At 46.8% G+C, this 23,137-nt stretch overlaps 1 protein-coding gene across 1 annotated transcript in view; it reads right to left on the bottom strand.

The window, feature by feature from the left end:
- NRDE2 (NRDE-2, necessary for RNA interference, domain containing) overlaps nt 1–11,091 on the bottom strand; it is a 46,962-nt gene extending 35,871 nt beyond the window's left edge. The window contains exon 1 of the mRNA XM_068965895.1: nt 10,987–11,091. Coding sequence (XP_068821996.1) covers nt 10,987–11,044 — 58 coding nt within the window. The 5' untranslated portion in view covers nt 11,045–11,091. The remainder of the gene's footprint in view (nt 1–10,986) is intronic.
- Nucleotides 11,092–23,137: the final 12,046 nt, after the last annotated feature.

Below are 23,137 nucleotides of genomic sequence, written 5' to 3'. Positions count from 1 at the left end.
TTATGTATTTAGATAATTGTGCTAATACCAAGCAGGATGTAACGTTTCAGAGAAGACTGGCGGGATACCACTAGGGTTTAAGACAGAAAAGCTGACTGGCTGAAAACCTTTTGTCCCTGCGGGTAAGTAAATCACAGGTTGAGACTTACCTGGAAGTTAGCGCCCTGCTATACCCATACACGTGTCTAAGAAAGGAAGAAGGGGAAAGTGCCAGGCAGAAAAACAGCTTTAGACCTGCCGCCTAACAAAGCCAGGCAGGAACCAGAAGAGCCACGTTATCAGAGACTTTACACAAAATAATACGAATCGTCATGAATACTTCAAGTGCAAAGCTTCTTGTGATCTGAATAAGTTGCTTTGAACTTTATATAAGTTTCTTATATAATTTCATTTGTCCATCACTAGGGGAAATGCTTTGATTCAATTCCATTATAGATAGAGGAGGCTTCCCTGGTGGCTCAGACAGTAAAGAATCTGCCTCCAATACAGAAGACACAGGTTTGATCCCTGGCTTGGGAAAATCCCCTGGAGAAGGAAATGGCAACCCACTCCAGTGTTCTTGCTGGGAAATCCCACTGACGGAGAAGCCTGGCGGGCTACAGTCCACAGGGTCGCAAAGAGTTGGACGTGACTAAAGCAACTGACACATACAGGTAAAGGAAAGCAGGAACTGGCAGAGACAGATGTAAACTTTAGACACAGATGCCGAGTCACGACTGGATGAAACACCCTTGTTCTGCAGCCATTTCTCACCGTGTGACGGGTACCCTCTGCTTTTCTACAGCTCACTTTACGACACGTTTTTTTCCCAGAAGGTCTACATGAGTACCTATTTTCACTAACCTAAAGAAACCCAGAGAGGATTTTAGTGCTTACAGGAAAAAAAAAAAAAAAGGCAAAAAGCAAGAGGAGCATTCGGCATTCGTGTTGCAGCGAGCACCCCAGGCGGACAGGGGCCCCGCCACACGCGCTCCCCGGGAACCAGGCTCCGCAGCTCAGCACCAAGCCGCCAGAGTGTGGAACCCTCTCTGCTTTTTCCAGATTTGCCCTGTGCATCCCTCAGCAAGGGGCGTCCTAAGGTAACTGTTTCTCCACACAGGGGAGGTGTCACAGGAAAGCTCTACCTTCCAGGAGAGGAGACTGGTATAACACAGGAGCACCGACTGTTCCCATGAACAGAGGCGAGCACCACCCTCCAGGGACGCTAATTCCAAAGGACTCCAGGGCTCTACAACACGTGCATTAGGGAAGCGCGCTGCTCCTTCAAAGAACAGTGCGCCAAGCTCTCTGTCCAGCTCCTGACAGAGTCCAAGAGCGCAAGTTTTCATGCAGAAAGCACCTGGAAACATGGCTAAGAACTGCACGGAAGACAGGGAATACAGAGGACCTCCGCAAGGCCAGCCTTCCCACAGAGTTAACACACTTCGAAGAGACCCCGGGACCCAAAGGGAAACTGAACAACCAAACCCCAGCACCGCACTATCACAGCGCGGTTCAGAGTACACTTTCTGGTATCGGAAGGACCGTGTTCAGACACTGGCTTCCTCATCTACCCGCTGTGCAACTCTGAACAAAACACTAGGCCCTCGTCTCTCCCAGCCTCCCCTTTCACCAGCACGTCTTCACTGAGAGCCAGCCACCGTTCTGAGTTCTGGAGATGTTCGGGAGCAGGACATGCCCAGGAGGGCCCTCAGGGGCCTGACACACGGCACTCGGTCACGGGCAGCGAGACGCAGGCCGGGAAAGAGGAAGCCCACAGGGACAGCGGCAGCACAGGTGGGCTCCCTCGTGCAGACGAGGCAGGGCGAGAGAGCGCTGCCCGCGGGGACAGCTCGTAAGGCCGGACGGCGAGAGGAGGGGAGGCACGCGTGCTCCCAGGAGGCATCAAGGCAGGGCGGACGGCGTGTACAGAGGCCTGAAAGGGAGAGGGCGTGACTGCCACGCAGGAGGCGCTGCTACAGCTCTACCTCTGGCAGTGAGAGGAAGCAGGAGCGAGATGGCCAGAGAGGCTCAGGGCCTTAAAAGGCCGTGATGGTGTTTGTTTTACCCAAAGAGCAACAGAATCAGGCCTATGGTTCGGAAGCTCAGCAGCAAAGAGTCTTGCTTACAAGAACACACGCTTCATCTCTGTCAACGCTCAGGCCCACTTTGATCCTGGCATAGGTGTGGTGGAGTAGGCCTGGGGCTCCTCAAGTGAGAAGCCAGAGACAGCAGGGAGCTTTAAATGTTGTGTGTTGTGGTTTTTTAGCTCTGAAATTAAAATATGCAAAATTAAAAAAAAAATAAAAGAGTCCATGATTTTGAAGCTAGACTGCTTGAGCCCAAGTCAAAGCCTAAAGCCTGGCTGTGTTTCTGCTTCCTTCTCCTGAAGAATGCTGATGACAGTACTGACCCCACAGAGTTGTTATAAGGATTCAATGACTTAATACGTTATTTGTAAACATTTAGACTAGTGAACTGCATATAGTTTATTTATCAAAGTGTACTTGATTTAAAATGTGCTGATTTGTGTTGTACAGCAAAGCAACTCCATTATACACACGTGTGTGAAGTCGCTTCAGTCGCTCTTCGTGACCCTATGGACTGCAGCCTGCCAGGCTCCTCAGTGCATGGGATTCTCCAGGCAAGAAGACCGGACTGAACTGCCAAGGCCTTCTCCAGGGAACCCTCCAGTGCTGGAAGCCAGTGTGAGGAATCCCGCCCGTGACAAGGTCATGAGGAAGGAAGCTGACATACGCAAGGCGTGCTCAGACTTCAGGGACCCCTCTGGAAATTCCTAAGCCTGTACCCCAACAAAAATCTGCCGGCTTTTGTGCTCTGCTTTTCCACTCTTCTGACATTTTCTGGAAAAAGTCAATTCAGGGCTTTAGTCTTCTGCATTTGAAAGAGTGTTTCAATCCAAATACCCCTCTGATGGCTTTCTAAATGTGACTGTTTGAGGCCTCCTGACCGCAGGAGGCACAGGAAGCTTAAAACATCCTAGGAATGTAGGGGCTTCCGAAGAGTCAAAATCTTTAGAATAGGACTGATTAAAAGTTTCATTTGTTGAGCCAATGCTTGCTGCCAGATTTTCATATCCTTTGTTTTTAGATATAGTTGGTATATAAAAAAACAAGTAGTAGACCTGGTATTAGCAACATTAGATCTTTGAGTTAAGTACCTTCTTTGTTACAACCCACTGTGCCTTTGTTCTATAGAGATGTAACTTTAGCGCTTTTAAGGAGATGCAGATTAAAGAAAAACACTTCAGGGGAAACAAAATTAACATTCATTAAGGAAGAGAGCCAAAAAGTGTTAACAAGCCTCTTGGCCAGAAGATAATGTAAATCACCTGAGACCTTTTGTATACAAAATGATGTATAGAAAGAGTCTGGGCTGCGAACGCTACATAATTTTGTGTTGCCCATTGATCTCCATGTTTTATCAAAAGTATAAAAGGCCTTCTGAACAATAAAGGACCGGACCAGCTTCTCGGACCAGTTTCTTGAACTAGTCTCTCGGCCTGGTTTCTGGGGAATCTGGCTCCCCCCATGTCTCTCTCTCTCTCATTTTCTCTCCCTTTCCCTCTCTCTGCTCTTTAATTTCAGGCTGAATTTCCATCTGGGGCGCGGAGGCTCGCCAGGTCTACTTACTTGCCGTGGCTGTAAAGACCCGCGTGAAAGGGAGCTTAAGGCGAGGCACCCTTAGATATTCAAGCGGGCGCCGGTGGCCCAACGTAGATGGTGCAAATTCCTTGTCTGGAATTTTATTGGTCTTCCGCATAAACCAAGCTATTCAGCCCTCTTCCTCCACTTAATCTTCCTACTACACTATAGTTTCTTAATCTAATCTTATATTAATAAATAAACAAGTCTTTCCACGCCAACGCCGTCCACCCTTCGAATTCCCTGGATCCACCGGGGCTGGACCCCGGCACTCCGGGCCCAGGGACGGAACCCACATCTCCTAAGTCTCCTGCCCCGGCCGGCAGGTTCTTTACCACCAGCGCCATGTGGGAAGCCCACGTCGTGGGCATTCTACTCTGCACCCTTTTGCATTACAGTTTCCCCAGGATTCTGAGCCCAGTCCCTGCGCCGCTCCGGGGACCTTGCTGTTCATCCACTCTGCACACAACAGTCTGTATCTACTAACCGCACACTCCCAGCCCCCCCCCCCCAACCCCTTCCCCTGCGGCACCACGCGTCTGTTCTCTACCCGCGAGTCTGTCTGTGTCTCACAGACAGGCTCGTCTGTGCCATCGTTCAGACTCCACACGTGAGTGACGCCACGTGGTGTCTGTCCATCGCTGGCTCCGCGGCCTTCTCTCGCCCTGGCTGAGCAGCGCCCCGCTTGCGTCTGTGCCTCCCTCCCTCGGCCCTTCACCTGCTGATGATCAGCCAGGCTGTCTCCGCATCTCGGCTACTGCAAGCAGTGCTGAAACGGACCCTGGGGCACAGCTATCCTTTCAAAGTACTGTCTTCTCCAGATACACGCCCGCGAGTGGGGTCGCTGCGTCATATGGTAGCTCTGTTTTCAGTTTTTAAGGAACCTCCACAGTGCTCCCCATAGTGGCTACACAAACGTACATTCCCACCTGCAGAGTAGGAGGGTTCCCTTTTCTCCACGCCCTCTCCAGCATTTGTTATCTGTAGGCTTTTGGATGATGGCTATTCTGACCCATGGGAGTTGGTGCCTAACTGTAATTTTGGTTTGCTTTTCTCTCATAATTAGCAATGCTGAGATCTCTTCACGGTGCCTACTGCCCATCAGTATGTCTTCTTTAGAGAAACGTCTACTTAGGCCTCTGACCACTTTTCAGCTGGGTCCTTTAGCTTCTGTGGTGAATTATATATGAGCTATTTGTATATTTTGGAAATTAAGCCATTGTGAGCTGTGTCATTTGCAATTATTTGCTTTTATTCTGTGGGCTTTTTCCTTTTGTCTATGGTTTCCTTTGCTGTGCAAAAGCCTGTAAGTTTAATTAGGTCCCATTTGTTTTCTCTTTATTTCTATTGCCTTGGGAGACTACCTAAGAAAATACTGGTAGCATTTATGTCAGAGACGGCTTCCCTGATGACTCAGTTGGTAAAGAATCTGCCTGCAAAGCTGGAAACCTCGGTTCAATTCCTGGGTTGGGAAGATCCGCTGGAGAAGGGACAGGCTACCCACTCCAGTATTCTTGGGCGTCCCTGGTGGCTCAGCTGGTAAAGAATCCGCCTGCAATGCGGGAGACCCAGGTTCAATCCCTGGGTTGGGAAGATCCCCTGGAGAAGGGAAAAGACTAATCACTCCAGTATGCTGGCCTGGAGAATTCCACGGACTGTATAGTCCCTAGGGTTGCAAACAGTCGGACATGACTGAGCGACTTTCACTTTCACGTCAGAAACACATGAACTTCCCAGGTGGCTCAGTGGGTAAAGAATCTGCCTGCAATGCAGGAGAGGACGGCCAGGTTCAACCCTTGGGTTGGGAAGATCCTCTGGAGAAGGAAATGGCAGCCCACTCCAGTATTCTTGCCTAAAGAACCCCATGGACAGAGGAGCCTGCCAGACTCAAGTCCGTTGGGTTGCAGAGTCGGACACGACTGAGCGACCGAGTGCAAGAGCACGGTCTCATTCATTCATTCATAAGCCTCGTCTCTCTCATCCCAACTCTGTCCAGATGCCTAACTCCCAAGCAACAGTGTTTTATTAGAGGAGACAGTCCCCATCAACCTGACGATGAGGAAAGGAAAGCTCAAGAGCTGGAAGGGTCACACCCTGGGGACTCTCTGCTGCCCCTAACACAAGGGACGCGCTGGACACCTGTTTGTTGAGGCTGCTGAACTCAGCCTCCCCAAAACGCGTACTGACTATGATACCTGCTTTAATCCTGGCTTAACTCCTAACAGAGCTGAGAGAGGAGAGGACACAGCCTCTCTCACTAGCTTTGGTGCTGCTGCCCAGGTGGTGGTGCTTCTGTTTTTTTTTTTAAATTAAAACTGCACACATCAGTACTAACACCATCTTACATTTTCATAACACTTTACAGCATAAGGCCAAAAATACAGTACTTCTGTTTTTAACGGCAAAACACCAGAAACAGTTCTAATGTCCTTAAGAGGGACTGACAGAATAAACATTCTGTCATCAAGTGACATTCACTTGATGGAGCACTAGGTACCAGCCAAAAGAACTGAGAAAGATTCATATACTCCAGTGTAGAGTGATCTCTGGGATTTAAGGTAAAAGGCAGAATACTCTGCAGTTTAGAAACAGAAGTTGGGGGGTGGGGATAAACTTGGGACTTGGCATTAACAGATACACACTACATATAAAATAGAGAAACATCAAGAACCTACTGTACAGCACAGAGAACCATATTCTGTAAAACCCTGTAATGGGAAAAGTCTGGAAAATTTTATTTATATATATATATATATATAGCTGAATTGCCCTGCTGTACACCTCAAACATGGTAAATCAACTATACTTTAAGAAGAAAAGGAAGGGAAATGCAGTTGCTCATATTAAGGATTAAAAAAAATGGAAGGACACCACTGACTAATAAAAGTTCTACCCAGTAGGAGAAGGTTGGAGAACAGAGATGGAAGGTTTTTAGGGGAAAGACGCATGGGCAGCTTCCTAACGGATGTAACAGGCTGTCCAGGAGCCCACTGGCCCATCTTAACCACTAAGGGAGCGGGAACTAGGCAGCTCAGCCTCCTGATTTGGATCAACGGCAAGTGCAGAGCAGACCCAGTGAGGTATTTTCAAACTGAACCTAACTCTCTAGATCTAACCACCAGCTTACAAGAAATTCTACTGTTCATAGGGTTCTCAAGGCAAGAGTACTAAAGTGGTTTGCCATTCTCTTCTCCAGTGGACCACATTTTGTCAGAACTCTCCACCATGACCCGTCTGTCTTGGGCGGCCCTACACGGCATGGCTCATAGTTTCATTGACTTAGACAAGGCTGTGGTCCACGTGATCAGATTGGTTAGTTTTCTGTGATTGCGGTTTTCAGTCTGTCTGCCCTCTGATGGAGAAGGATAAGAGGGTAATGGAAGCTTCCTGATGGGAGAGACTGACTGAGGCTTTGTTCTGATGGGCGGGGCCATGCTCAATAAATCTTTAATCCAATTTTCTGTTGATGGGTGGGGCTGTGTCCCCTCCCTATTATTTCAGATAGGACACTGAAAGATGAACTCCCCAGGCTGGTAGGTGCCCAATATGCTACTGAAGATCAGTGGAGAAATAACTCCAGAAAGAATGAAGAGCCAAAGCAATAACACTCAGTTGTGGATGTGACTGGTGATGGAAGTAAAGTCTGATGCTGTAAAGAGGAATACTGCATAGGAACCCTGAATGTTAGGTCCACGAATCAAGGCAAATTGGAAGTGGTCAAACAGGAGACGGCAAGAGTGAACGTCGACATTTCAGAAATCAGTGAACCACAATGGGCTGCAACGGGCCAAACAGTAGCTAGCAGGGCATCTACGACCGCGGGCAGGAAGCCCTCAGAAGAAATGGAGCAGCCATCATGGCCAACAAGAGTCCAAAATGCAGTACTTGGATGCAATCTCAAAAACGACAGAATGATCTCTGTTGTTTCCAAGACAAACCATTCAATAGCACAGTAATCCAAGTCTATGGCCCGACAAGGAATGCTGAAGAAGCTGAAGATGAACAGTTCTAGGAAGACCTACAAGACCTTCTAGAACTAACACCCAAAAAAGATGTTCTTTTCATTATAGGGGACTGGAATGCAAAAGTAGGAAGTCAAGAAACACCTGGAGTAACAGGCAAATTTGGCCCTGGAGTATAGAATCAAGCAGGGCAAAGGCTAATAGAGTTCTGCCAAGAGAACGCACTGGTCATAGCAAACACCCTCTTCCAACAACACAAGAGAAGACTCTACACATGGACAATACCAGATGGTCAACACCAAAATCAGATTGATTGTATTCTTTGCAGCCAAAGATGGAGAAGCTCTATACAGTCAGCAAAAACAAGACTGGGAGCTGACTGTGGCTCGGATCATGAACTCCTTATTGCCAAATTCAGACTTAAATTGCAGAAAGTAGGGAAAACTACTAGACCATTCAGGTATGACCTAAACCAAACCCCTTACGATTATACAGTGGAAGTAAGAAATAGATTCAAGGGATTAGATCTGATAGACAGAGTGCCTGAAGAACCATGGACAGAGGTTTGTGACATTCTACAGGAGACAGGGATCAAGACCGTCTCCAAGAAAAAGAAATGCAAAAAGGCAAAATCCTTGTCTGAGGAGGCCTTAAAAATAGCTGTGAAAGGAAGCGAAGGGAAAGGCAAAGGAGAAAAGGAAAGATATAAGCATCTGAATGCAGAGATCCAAAGAATAGCAAGGAGAGATAAGAAAGCCTTCCTCAGTGATCAGTGCAAAGAAACAGAGGAAAAGAACAGAATGGGAAAGACTAGAGATCTCTTCAAGAAAATAAGAGATACCAAGGAAACATTTCATGCAAAGATGGGCAAAGTAAAGGACAGAAATGGCATGAACCTAACAGAAGCAGAAGATATTAAGAAGAGGTGGCAAGAATATACAGAAGAACTGTACAAAAGAAGATTTTCATGACCCAAATAATAACGATGGTGTGATCACTCACCTAGAGCCAGATCTGGAATTCAAAGTCAAGTGGGCCTTAGGAAGCATCACAATGAACAAAGCTAGTGGAGGTGATGGAATTCCAGTGGAGCTATTTCAAATCCTGAAAGATGATGCTGTGAAAGTGCTGCACTCAATATGCCAGCAAATTTGGAAAACTCAGCAGTGGCCACAGGACTGGAAAAGGTCAGATTTCATGCCAATCCCAAAGAAAGACAATGCAAAAGAATGCTCAAACTACCACACAATTGCACTCATCTCACACACTAGCAAAGTAATGCTCAAAATTCTCCAAGCCAGGCTTCAACAGTACATGAACCATGAGCTTCCAGATGTTCAAGCTAGATTTAGAAAAGGCAGAGGAACCAGAGAGCAAATTGCCAACATCCTCTGGATCATTGAAAAAGCAAGAGAGTTTCAGAAAAACATCTATTTCTGCTTTATCGACTAGACCAAAGCCTTTGACTGTGTGGATGACAACAAACTGTGGAAAATTCTTCAAGAGATGGGGATATCAGACCACCTGACTTGCCTCCTGAGAAATCTGCATACGCAGGTCAGGAAGCAACAGTTAGAACTGGACACGGAACAACAGACTGATTCCAAATAGGAAAAGGAGTACGTCAAGGCTGTATATTGTCATTCTGCTTATTTAACTTATATGCAGAGTACATCATGCCAAATGTCAGGCTGAATAAAGCACAAGCTGGAATCAAGATTGCCGGGAGAAATATCAATCACCTCAGATATGCAGATGACACCACCCTTATGGCAGAAAGTGAAGAGGAACTAAAGAGCCTTTTGATGAAAGTGAAAGAGGAGAGTGAAAAAGTTGACTTAAAGCTCAACATTCAAAAAACTAAGATCATGGCATCAGCCCCATCACTTCATGGCAAAGAGATGGGGAAACAATGGAAACAGTGACAGACTTTATTTTCTTGGGTTCTAAAATCACTGCAGATGGTGACTGCAGCCATGAAATTAAAAGACGCTTGCTCCTTGGAAGAAAAGGTATGACCAACCTAGACAGCATATTAAAAAGCAGAGACAGTACTTTGCTAACAAAGGTCCGTCTTTTCAAAGCTATGGTTTTTCCAGTAATCATGTGTGGATATGAGAGTTGGTCCATAAAGAAAGCTGAGCACTTAAGAATTGATGCTTTTGAACTGTGGTGCTGAGGAAGACTCCAGAGTCCCTTGGACTGCAAGGAGATCCAACCAATCCATCCTAAAGGAAATCAGTCCTGAATGTTCATTGGAAGGACTGATGCTGAAGCTGAACTTCCAATACTTTGGCCACCTGATGTGAAGAACTGACTCACTGGAAAAGACCCTGATGCTGGGAAAGATTGGGGGCAGGAGGAGAAGGGGACAACAGAGGATGGGATGGTTGGATGGCATCACCAACTCAATGGACATGAGTTTGAGCAAGCTCTGGAAGTTGGTGATGGACAGGGAGGCCTGGTGTGCTGCAGTCCATGGGCCCGCAGAGTCGGTCAGACTGAGTGACTGAATTGAACTGAACTGACAGGAAATTCTAGGGTAGAGAGAGGCTTCCCTGTTGGCTCAGGGATAAAAGAATCCGCCCGCCAATGCTAGAGGCCGGGAGATGTGGGTCTGATCCCTGGCTGGGAAGATCCCCTGGAGGAGGTCTTGGCAACCCACTCCAGTATTCTTGCCTGGAGAATCCTGTGGATAGAGGAGCCTGGTGGGCTACAGTCCGTGGGGTCACACAGAGCTGGACACGACTGAGGCCCTAGGGTAGAGAAGCATGTTAGGACACCATGAGGATTTGGTGGAAAACGTCTGTCGGACAGAGGACCCAGTTTCCTCACTGTGTGCCACAATTTTTAACAACGCAAAGCTCCTGGGAATGTTCAAGGCTTGAATGAAGTATGTCACACCGTTACCTGAGCTACAGTCACCCTTCAGTGAATAGACGCCAGTGCTTATTCCCAGCAGCTGCGCCCACTACGTTTGATTGGGCTTCGGACCCTAATTTTCTAGCTCTGGTTCGGACAAAAGACAGGCACCCAGTAAGCGATTCAGAAATAAGTAAAACGGGGAAGAAAGCAAGCTGTAATAAAGGACACCCAGCACTTGCATCCGGAGTCCCCCCCGTGAAAACACCACCGTGCCTCGGGAAGGGCTGTACGGAAGCCCCCGGCCCGCGTCCCCTCCCGCCTCTCCCCGCCTCCGGACGCCCCAACTCCGGCCCAGAGGCCCGCCGAGAGGCCGGCCTCCCAGAAGGCCCTGCAGCGCCGCGGAGAACTCTGGGATACAAGCGGATAAACAAACCCAGGGCAAGCGCCGAGAGCCAGCCCACGGGGCTCCCCTCCAAGCCCGCCGAGCGCCTTCTTCATCCCTCCCGGGGGCTCACCTTTCCTCCCGCCGTCCGGAGCCTCGGCGACACCCGCAAAGGCGGGGAAGAGCGCCATGGTCCCAGGCCGCGCCGCCTCCTCACCCCACGAAGATGGCCCCGGGAGCCCGAGGCCGACCGTAAGGCCGTTGCGGCGGCGGTGCACTCTGGGAAGTGTGGTTTTCTCCGTCGCTCCCTGAGCCTAGTCCTCAGCCATGGGGGCGGGGCGGAATGAAAAAGGGGCGGGACGAGAGGGGCGGGGCAGGGCGGGGCGGAAGGGACCTCCTCCCAGTCGTCAGTGCCTGCTTGCTTCTTTGAGAACCAGGAAATAGTGAGAGTGGAGGTGCCAGTTCTTCAGAGCAGAAAGTTCTAGGAATTTGGAATTCTGATTCCGCTCCTGAATTTACACCCTGACCTGCTGAGTGAGTCAAATTACTCAGATTCCCCAAGCTTTGTTTTGATGAAATAAAAAGTCATATTTTAAGGCAAGATAGAAATTGAAATGAAAACTTTCTCTACCCGTTGTCCCTCCTCCCTCCCCACTAGTGTGCATTATGTATCTGCATTTTGCATTAAGGAGCCCTTCCCAGTAAGAGAAGGACTTCCCAAGAGGCTCAGTGGGTAAAGAATCTGCCTGCAATGCAGGAGACCAGGGTTTGATCCCTGGGTGGCGAAGATCCCCTGGAGAAGGAAATGGCAACCCACTCCAGTACTGTTTCCTGGAGAATCCCAGGGACAGCAGAGCCTGGCGGGCTAAAGTCTGTTGGCTTGCAAAGAGTCGGACACGACTGAGCGACTCGACTGCAAGCACACAGTCTCGCTCTCTCTTCCAATGACAGAAATGCCTGCTCAGTCATGACCATCAACTTATTTTGTTTGTTTGTTTGTTTTTTTCTGATGCCAACTAGGTAATTCCTTAGAAGATAACATTCCTTTCACAATCCTGTAAGGGAGTCACTGATGACCCACCACACAGCTTGTAAGTGCAGACTTCTTTGGTGAACTCTATATACAATGCCAATATGTCATTTCCCTTAAAGATGGTGACTGGTGCAGAACAGACTGGTCAGAGGAACTTGGGAGAACACTGGGTCACATATTATGGAAATTCTTGGCTTAAATGCATACTTATGACTTTATTAGTGTTACTAGCTATATTACTTATATTCTGCCTAATCTGTAAGATCATTTCTTGCATTACACAATGTGTGACTGAACCTCAGATAAAAGTAATGTGATTAGATGACCTGAAGTGATTGATCAAATACATAGTTCTATAAGATCAAACATTGTAATAGTGTAATTCTAGATAGGGGAAGAAGCAACGAGAGAGGACCATTTCCTGAACTGTAGCAGACTAGTAAGACAGGCCGTCCAGGGCTTCCCTGCTGGTCTAGTGGTTAAGAATCTTCCTGTGATGCAGGGACAGAGGTTCTATCCCTGGTCCAGAAGGATCCCACACATCTCAGAGCAACTAAGCCTGCACGCCAAAACTACTTGACTTAAAGCACTAGAGCCCACGAGCCAGGGCCGCTGAGCCCATGTGCCGCAACTATGAAGTCCCGGTGCCCAGAGCCTGTGCAGCAGAGAGGCCCTGCAAGGAGAGCCCGGAGCACCGCAATGAAGAGTGAGCCGTGCTCGCCACAACTGGAGGGAGCCCGCGTGCAGCCCGGAAAACCCAGCACAGCTGAAAGTGAAAATCTTACAGACAGGCAATCCAGAGGCTCTTGGTTACTGTTAAAGGAACCTAGTCCAATAACAGTACATTGAGTGGCCTATCAAGAAAATCTTTTCCTAACCTGGGAATGAGCATTCCTAGCTCATGATAAACTGGTCGTGAAATGCCTCCCAAACCTTGGTCACAATTCAAACCAAAAGGGTGGGGATTGTAAAATAAAGAATGTCGCCCACCATCCAGTTCTACAAGAATCAAGTCACAAGTCACTGAAGCCACTGAAAGGAATTTGTGAAAGGAATTCAGGGCAAGTATCAGGATGAGACTGTGCTCTGGGAGAACGGGACAGAACTGACCCTCAGGTAGTTAGAGGTTTTCAGAAGAAAATTTTATGAACCCAATTTCTTGCATCTTCCTACACTTAGAAAAGCACTAAAGTCATTAACCAAGATATCTGTTCTTCCCAAATAGCAGTAACTTCTACCAAGATGAGAGTTAATTGCATGTAAGAAAGTGAAAGTGTTAGTCGCTTAGTTGTGTCCAAGCCTTTGTGACCCCATGGACTGTAGCCCAGCAAGCTCCTCTGTCCACAGGGATTCTCCAGGCAAGAACGCTGGAGTGGGTTGCCATTCCCTTCTCCAAGGGTTGTTCCGAACCCAGGAGTTGAACCTGAATCTCCTGCATTGCAGGCAGATTCTTTACCCTCTGAGCCACCGGGGAAGGCCGGATTGCACGTAACCATTCACCAAAATCACACACATGCTGCCTCCCCGTATACCTCTTCAGAGCAGTTCTCAGAGTTATCTGGGAGATCACCTCCTGGATCACAATCCTCAGGTTGACCCAAAATTTTCCATTTCCTTCCTAGATTGACTAGTGATTATTTATTTGTGTGTGTGTGGACAGTTTCCTCTGCAAAATGTTTAGGAGGTTAATCGAGCACAGAGGTAGAGTGCTTAGGCTTGTACACGGCTCATCAAGCACACTTAATACAAGCTAGCTTAATGCAAGTTATGTGAGTTGTGACTGCAAGTCTGACTCAAAGCTGTGTGAAATAGCCAAACTTCAAACAATGTATCATTTTGAATATGTTAGGAATATAAAAGAATTCAAGGTCCTCTTAAGCTCAGAGATTTTTGCTGGTTAGAGAATATATTCACCCACTTATGAACTATTCTTGACTTAGGAAAAAACGAATCTAATGGAGACTGTCACCAGAAATATATGGTGAAGGAGCAGTTTAAAGAGTCCATACTATGTAGCACCCTCACCCTGGAGCTTCCCTGGAGGCGCAGGTGGCAAAGCGTCTGCCTGCAATGCAGGAGACCCAGGTTGGAGCTCTGGCTCAGGACGATGGCCTGGAGAAGGAAATGGCAACCCACTCCAGTGTCGCTGCCTGGAGAGTCCCGTGGACAGAGGAGCCTGGCGGGCTACAGTCCGTGGGGTCGAAAAAAGTCGGACATGACTGAACATTTCATTTCATTTTACTATCTAGAAGCAATCAGCCAAGTTTAGAGAGTGGGAAATTATAGAAAACAGCCCAGTTTCTTCAATGAATCAGCATCTTTAAGGGTACGAGAGACTGTAATAGATTAAAAGAGTTTAGGGTTGTATCAACCAAATGAGATATATGGCCCCGTTATGACTCAGGTTGGGAAAACTGTAAAAGGACCTTTTTTGAGATACATGGTAAAATTAAAGATGGATAGGGTATTAGATGACATCGAGTAATTCTTGTTAAATTTGTTAGATATACTAACGTACTATGGCACGGAGGTTACTTTTTTAAAGTTCTTATATGTTAGAGATACATACTGAAGTAGTTGCTGGTGTAAATAAGTAAATGCATGTACGGATGTGAGAGCTGGACCATAAGGAAAGCTGGGAGCCAAAGAATTGATGCTTCTGAACTGTGGTGTTGGAGAAGACTCTTGAGAGTCCCTTGGACTGCAAGGAGATCCAACCAGTCCATCCTACAGGAGACCAGTCCTGAATATTCATTGGAAGGATTGGTGCTGAAGCTGAAGCTCCAATACTTTGGCCACCTGATGCGAAGAACTGACTCATTGGAAAAGACCCTGATGCTGGGAAAGATTGAAGGCAGGAGGAGAAGGGGACGACAGAGGATGAGATGGTTGGATGGCATCACCAACTCGATGGACATGAGTTTGAGTAAGCTCCAGGAGTTGGTGATGACCAGGGAGGCCTGGCGTGCTGCAGTCCATGGGGTCGCAAAGAGTCGGACATGACTGAGTGACCGAACTAAACTGAAATATATTGGGGGTGAGGAGAATTCCAGGAAGCTGAAAGATCTTTAGTTAGGAAACGCATTAAGAACTAGAGAAGCAAATCTGCCGCTTTCAGGTTCTATCAAAATCTCCAGCTCTAAGTCACCTCAATTAACTGGGGCAGCGCCTCTCTCCCTTAGCAGGTCCCCTCCGGTCGCCATCTTCCCCACTGTTTGGTATCCTTCCACTCCAGAAAAACAGTGTGTGGAAGGTTTGGAAGAATCAGGCCCACACCAGGAAGACGTCTGTCATCAGGCGGGATCTGGCCAGGGGCTTCCCTGCTGCTCTGGTGTCCCAGACTCCGTGCTCCCAGCACAGGGACCCAGGTGTGATCCCTGCTCAGGGAACCAGACCCCACGTGCCTCAGCCAAGGGTGCCACGCGCCACAGTGAGGACTGAAGCTCCCATGTGCCTGCCGTTCAGGCCTGGTGCAGCCAAATAAATAAAGGTGAGAAAGAATAAGAAGATGTCCAGACATATTTGATTTTTTTTTCTACTGTGGATGTGTGAGAAAATTTGAGACCTAAGAGACCCCTTATAAGAACAATTCAAAAGTGTGTAAATGAGTAATTGCTTTAGCCTTCTGCTTCTAAGTTGAAATCTTGTATAGTTTAGGCAAAGTTTCAGAAGATGTAATAATTTAAAGTTTGCCATACTTTTAGGTATAATTCATTAGCTTTGTAAAAATCAATACTTAAGAAGATTGAGTATTTTGGGTTAACTGAAATACCCAAAGAGAAAGTAAAATGTATCAAATTTATAAATTTATGTAAAATGTATAAATGCTGAGCAGAGGTCAGCAAACTTTTTCTTAAAGGGCCAGAGAGTAAATGTTTCAGGTTTTGTGGGCCAGAGGGTCTGTGCCACAGCTCCTGGTTCTGCCACTGTGTTGGGAAAGCAGACAGAGACAATAGATATATAAATGAATGGGCATGGCTGTGTTCTAATAAAACTTTATTTACAAAAATGAATGGCGAGCCCACAGACTGTCATTTGCCTACCGCAAGAGGTCCTGTATTTTGTTGAGAATTGTTTCATTAACAACCTTTATGAACTGAGAGCAAACATGATTCAAGTTTCCTAAAAATTATTGCTAAAAACATAAATTATGTAATCTGAACGTGAATATTTTAAAGCATTGTTCTAAATTAAATATTTATTCCTTTATACCCAACAACCAGTTTTCAGGAAATGAAGGGACAAAGGGACATCTTAAACACCAGTAGGGGACAGAATCAGCGCAACTCTGACGGTGGGGAGCCATGGCGCAGACTGCCTGGCTTCATCAACAAATAAAGTACAAGAGAAAAACAATAACAATAAAGCAAGGAGCCCAAAGGAGATGTGGAGGGGCAGAGACTCGGGGGACTTCACAAGCGGTCCAGCGGTTAAGAGTCCGCCTGCCAAGGAGGGGGACACTGATTTGATCCCTCGTCTGGGAAGATCCCACACGCCTCGGGTCAGCTAAACCCCTGCACCCCTGAGCCTGCGCTCTAGGTCCTGGGAGCCGCAGCTGCTGGGCCCGCTTGCCCTCAGGCCCGGGCTCCCCACGGAAGCCGCCGCCGCGATGAGAAGCCTGTGCCCTGCCACGAGCGAAAGCGCCACGCAGCCGCGAAGGCCCTGGGCAGCCAGAAGTAAAGAAGTAGATGAGTAAGAATGTTAGACAGCAGGGATCTGAGGGGCACACTGACCAAAGTAATGCTCGGGTCTTATTTGGATTCTGATTCAAACAAACTGCGTAAGAAAGATGACATTTATGAAACAGCCGAGAATTTGAACACTGGACATTAGACAACATTAAGGGATTATTGTTCAGACTTTATGGACATGATAAAGGTGTTGCAGTTATATATTTTTAAAGGCTCCATATCTTTTAGAAATACATGCTGAAATGTTTGCAGGTAAAGTAGTGTGAGGCCTGAAAGAAAAGTGAAAGTGAAGTCGCTTAGTCATGTCTGACTCTTTTTGACCCCATGGACTGTAGCCTACCAGGGTCCTCTGTCCATGGGATTTTCCAGACAAGAGTACTGGAGTGGGTTGCCATTTCCTTCTCCAAGGCCTAGTGTGAGGCCTAGGATTGGCAAATATGAGAGGAAGTTAATGGGTGAGAGTATGGTTGAGAGAGCATTGGCCCTGAGTTGATAGTTGTTAAAGCTGGGTAATATTTCATGGGAAATAGATGGGAAACCGTGGAAACAGTGTCAGACTTTATTTTTGGGGGGCTCCAAAATCACTGCAGATGGTAACTGCAGCCTTGAAATTAAAAGATACCTACTCCTTGGAAGGAAAGTTATGACCAACCTAGATAGCATATTAAAAAGCAGAGACATTACTTTGCCGACTAAGGTCTGTCTAGTCAAGGCTATGCTTTTTCCATTGGTCATGTATGGATGTGAGAGTTGAACAGTGAAGAAAGCTGAGCGCCAAAGAATTGATGCTTTTGAACTGTGGTGTTGGCGGAGACTCTGAGAGTCCCTTGGACTACAAGGAGATCCAACCAGTCCATCCTTAAGGAGACCAGTCCTGGGTATTCATTGGAAAGACTGATGCTAAGGCTGAAACCCAATACTTTGGCCACGTCATGAGAAGAGTTGACTTATTGGAAAATACCCTGATGCTGGGAGGGATTGGGGGCAGGAGGAGAAGGGGAAACAGAGGATGAGATGGCTGGATGGCATCACCAACTCAATGCACATGAGTTTGGGTGAACTCCAGAAGTTGGTGATGGACAGGGAGGCATGGCATGCTGCGATTCATGGGGTCGCAAAGAGTCGGACACAATTGAGCGACTGAACTGAACTGGACTGAAACCTGGGTACGAAATGACTTGTTAGAAAAGACCCTGATGCTGGGAAAGACAGAAGGCGGGAGGAGAAGGGGACGACAGAGGATGAGATGGTTGGATGGCATCACTGACTCAATGGACATGAGTCTGAGCAAGCTCCGGAAGTTGGTGATGAACAGGGAGCCCTGGCGTGCTGCAGTCCATGGGGTCGCAAAGAGTCAGACACGACTGAGCGACTGAACTGAACTGAAAGCGGGGTAATGTGAACGTAGCAGGAAGACTGTCTTGCCTTCTTTGTTAGGTATATTGAAATGTTTCATAATATAAAATTTTAAAACTAGAAATTAAAAAGCTTAGTTTTTAAAAAGCATAGCAGTAAAAAGGAACAACCTACTGATAGATACAGCAACATGAATGAGTCTAAAAATCTGTGCTGGGTAAGAAAAGCCAGACACAGAAGAGTACTTACGGGGTGATTCTGTTGATGTTAAATTCTAGAAAATGCAAATTAACATATAGTGACGAATTAGTGGTTTCCTGGCTCTGAGAGCAGAGGGAAGGATGTTCTATGTCGGGGGGAGGTGTGGAGGATCTCTTGGGTGTGATAAAAATGTTCTGTGTCTTGATTGTGGTAGTAGTGGTTTCATGGACATGTAACCATGTGTTTTTTTTTAAGCTTAAAGCTTTTTTTTTTTTAAACCTTGCACTAAGGTTTTGAATTTGTTATTTCAATAAACTGAACACTAATCTTTTAAACTGGGGCTCAGTAAACTTTCTGAAAAGGGTCACATAGAAATTATTTTAGACATTCCAGAACATACGGTCTCTATGGCAACTGAAATTTGCATTTTCACATGTCATAAAATATTATTCTCCTTTCTATTTTTCCCAACATTGCAAATGTAAAAACCATTCTTAACTAATGGACCATGCAAATCAGTGTGGGCCAATCTGATACTCATAGTCTGCCATGCCGTGCTAAGTCGCTTCAGTCATGTCCAACTCTGTGCGACCCCGTGGACTGCAGCCTGCCTGCCAGTCTCCTCTGCCCATGGAATTCTCCAGGCAAGAATCCTGGAGTGGATCGCCGTGCCCTCCTCCAGGGGATCTTCCCAACCCAGGCATGGAACCCGCATCTCTTAAGCCTCCTGTGCTGGCAGGCAGGCTCTTGACCACTAACACCACATGGACAGCTCACTGGACCCTTCAAACTTTTTACTGTTAAACAAAAATAAAAGTAAACTTTTGAATGTCTTCTCTGCACAGGAAAAACTACCCCAGAAATCTTGACCTCAATAAAGTGAACAGACTGGCCGTGAAGAATGAAAAAGACATCGGCATGAGACAGGAGCTGAGCACCATAGAAAAGAGTCTTTAAGCAATGTTGCTGGAGACACAACATGAGCAAAAAGAGTGCCAAGAGGCAGTTAGACGCCGTGTAGGTAGGTGTGTGCGTGCAGTACTTGTTTTCTGGGAAAATAGCACCTACCTACATAATTCACAACAAGGATATCAAACCAGTCAATCCTAAAGCAAAGCAATCCTGAATATTCACTGGAAGGACTGATGCTAAAGCTGAAGCTTCAATACTTTGGCCACGTGATGCAAAGAGCCGGTTTGTTGGAAAAGCCCCTGAGGCTGGGAAAGATTGAAGGCAAGAGGAGAAGGGGCGGCAGAGGATGAAATTGTTAGATAGCATCACTGACTCAGTGGATATGAATCTGAGTGAATTCCAGGAGATAACAGAGAAGAGAGGAACCTGGTGTGCTGCAGTCCGTGGGGTCTCAAAGAGGTGGGCGTGACTTTTCAGCTGAGCAACAACAAACCGTAGAACAAAGACTACGTAATGGACACTTTTGTTCTGGTTCATTTGCCTTCTCTTTTCTGAACCCACAGACTGGTCCTGCTAATACAACGCAGCCTTGCTGTTCTGGCCCCATCTGATTGGCCAGGGTAAGGATGTGACCCAAATCGGCCACGTCTTCAGTTGGTCGGTGCTCAGCCCAGCTCTGACTCAAGCTAGGCCAAGCAAGGTTCTTTTCTAGGAATTTTGGAGCTAGAACTGAAAAAGAGAAGCTGGTCTCTCTTTGTGTGTCTGGACCGCAAGATATTGTAGTCCAGGAGCTGGTGGACAAGCAGAGAAAAGCTACCTGTGGAAAGAGAAGGATGAAAGTAGATATGAGTTGAAGAAGAGGGATACAGAGGTTTTAGAACTCTGAACCTAGTTGTTCCTGGAGCCTCGGTTCTATGTGTGGATTCTGGAAACAGCACAGTATCTCTCTCATCATGGATCCCACATTTCAGTTAAGCAGATGCCACGTGACTTTCTGTCACTTACAAGCAAGAGTCCTAAACGATACAGAATGAATGAGTGAAAGAGTGAATACATGGCAGCATTTCCACACTCAAGGTCATAATCCCAGAGCCTAGAGGTGTCCGGTTAGTTTCAGTGATGATGAGACTTTTAAACTTGTATGAATATCACAGGAGGGAAACCTCACTAAAATGGAGCTTTTGAGGCCAGAAGGGTCTCTCATGCACATACCACTTAGTCTCAGTTACAGGAAGAACTGTCTACTAGAGACCCCAATAGAAGAATCATAAGAAGGAGCCAGCAATTACACGCGCCAATAGGAAAAAGACGGACGTTGCGTCTGTGACAAGAAATCCAACACTCCAGCACCGCAGCCGATGAGAAACTGTCCTTACGCCAAACTCATACTGTTGTCTAATTGTTGTTCAGTCACAAAGTCACGTCCAGCTCTTTGGCCCCCATGGACTGCAGCGTGCCAGGCTTCCCTGTCCTTCGCTGTCTTACCAACCCCTCCCAGCGCCCTCCTCTTCCCTATAAAACAACCTCCCTCTCCTTTGTTTACTGGACTTACATATGGCTTTGGCTACAGCTTGTGTGTCCCAAATTGCAGTTCATCCTTTATTCCCAAATAAACCTTTTTTTGCTCATTCAATAACTGACTTTTATTTTTATTTCTTTTAATTTATTTCTAATTGAAGGATGATTATTTTATAGTATTGGTTTGACTTCTGCCATACATCAATATGAATGAGCCATATGTCCTTCCCTCTTGAGACCCCCTCCCACTTCCCATCTTCCACCCTTTCCCACCCCTCTAGGTTGCCACAGAGCCCCAGTGTGAGTTCCCTAACTGACTTTTATTTTTAAGGTCAACATTGGTCTATGCCAAACATGTAAAAACTAACTCTTTCATATTGAGAAGGATGGAATCTTCACCGACTACCTCAGGCAAACTGGAGTAACAAGTCAATCAGCTCTCACTCTTAAGGAGTTTTCTGTCAGGCCCTGCGCAGTGGAAGAAAGACAACGTGCCTTTGGAAAACAGAAATAAAAGACTCGAAGTCACCTCGTTCCTGTGGTCTGCTTTTGTTTTAGGGGAAGAGGGGGCGACATGTCTTAGGTTGGCGTGCCTCAATATGTGGACTCAGTCCCAAGCAATTGTTCTTCTGTGCGAGCTGAACTGGCCTGTTTATGCCTTATCACGCTCAGTCGCTCATGTGTGTCCAGCTCAATCCTATCCGACTCTTTGTGACCCCGTGGACTGTAACCCACCAGCCTCCTCTGTCCATGGGATTCACCAGGCAAGAACACTGGGGTGGTAGCCACTGCCTCCTCCAGACGACCTTCCCAACCCAGGGATGGAACCCAAGTCCCCTGTGTCTCCTCCGTTGCAGATGGACTGTTCACCACTGAGCCACCAGGCGAGCCCATTATTGCTGACCCTTCCCTAATTTCTGTGTCCTGTGTGTGAAGAATTGTCTGCCAGTGCAGGAGACACAGGAGACTCGAGTTTGATCCCTAGGTGGGGAAGATCCCCTGGAGGAGGGCATGGGAACCCACTCCAGCATTCTTGCCTGGAGGATCCCATGGACAGAGGAGCCTGGCGGGCTGCGGTCCATGGCGTGACAGAGTCAGACATGACTTAGCGACTAAACCACCACCACCGCCGACAAGGTAGAACATGTATGCAAATTGTTAGAAAGTAGATGACAACTGACTAGTGAAGGTATGAAGTAATACTGGAATTCAGAGGAAGGTATTGATGACGGGGGAGACACGGGGTCGCAAAGAGTCAGACACGACTGAAGCAGCTGAGCGCACACACACGCACGTTAGCAATAACACTTGGTAATGATGTTAGCGGTTAGAAGAGTCTTTAGGAGGACACTCAGGTTTACTCTCCTATAAGGGGGCTCTGTGGTCAGGCTGAGGGCGTTACCTAAGGGCCTTGGAAAAAAGGGATTCTAACTAGGTATTTAAAAGGTTATATGAATTTTATTGGGTAGCTTACTCAAACTAACATTTCTCCCCAGTTCAGTTCAGTCGCTCAGTTGTGTCCGACTCTTTGTGACCCCATAAACTGCAGCACGCCAGGCCTCTCTGTCCATCACCAACTCCTACAGTTTACCCAAACCCAGGTCCATTGAGTCGGTGATGCCATCCAACCATCTCATCCTTTGTCGTCCCCTTCTCTTCCTGCTCTCAATCTTTCCCAGCATCAGGGTCTTTTCAAATGAGTCAGCTCTTTGCATCAGATTTCTCCCCAAGATGCCCTGAAAGAGTTTTCCAGTCTCTGCTATGAGTAGAGCTCTTCCAGGAAGTGGTAAGTGGTATGTTTTATAAATTAAACTCACAGTGAAAGGGACCAGTGAAACAGCACAAGTCTTTTATTCTTTTTAAATAATGTTTAATAAGCAAATAGCTAAATCCCCAATATTCAGGCTGCATTTCTTTGACTAGGAAAGTGTCATCTTTAAGAACTGGAAGTTTCCATTCAAACCTTCCTTCATCCCATTGACTTTCTCTCCCTAGTGACTCTCCAGGCTTGTGGTGTCTTGTTTTTTAGGTATGGGGCAAGTGTGGCTGCTTTTTCTGTTCCCCTCTTATTCCCTTCTGCACTTCTCTTTTCACTGCCTCGTCTCATTTCCAAAAGAACAAAAATGTGCATTTTTTTCAACCAGTAGTTTCCAGTTGCAAATGAAAGTATCTAAATTTAATCGCATCCACCTTTTTAGGAGTGCAGAGAGGAACTACCCTGCCAAGCACGTGAAGCACGCTATCTATGCTTGATACAAGAAAAAAGTTTTATAGGAAATTACAAAGAATGTGGGGAATAATTGCCCATGTTTTCATTACCCAATGACAAATACTATTCTGGAGTATTTCTACAGAGACCTGTTCTTTCTTTTCTGTTTTTCTGGGGTCTGAGTTTGTGAGTATATTTTTTCATCATAGTAGTGATTACCTTTCCTCCTAATGTTCTACATAAGCATGTCTGTTTACTACAAACCTTATAAATATCCATTCAGTTCAGTTCAGTCGCTCAGTCGTGTCCGACTCTCTGCAACCCCATGAATCACAGCACGCCAGGCCTCCCTGTCCATCACCAT

The sequence above is a fragment of the Capricornis sumatraensis genome, chromosome 2 (assembly GCF_032405125.1).
Source record: "Capricornis sumatraensis isolate serow.1 chromosome 2, serow.2, whole genome shotgun sequence".
NCBI classification, from domain to species: domain Eukaryota; kingdom Metazoa; phylum Chordata; class Mammalia; order Artiodactyla; family Bovidae; genus Capricornis; species Capricornis sumatraensis.
The sequence above is the reverse complement of the archived record's forward strand: the minus strand, read 5'-3'. Positions and strand labels throughout refer to the sequence as shown.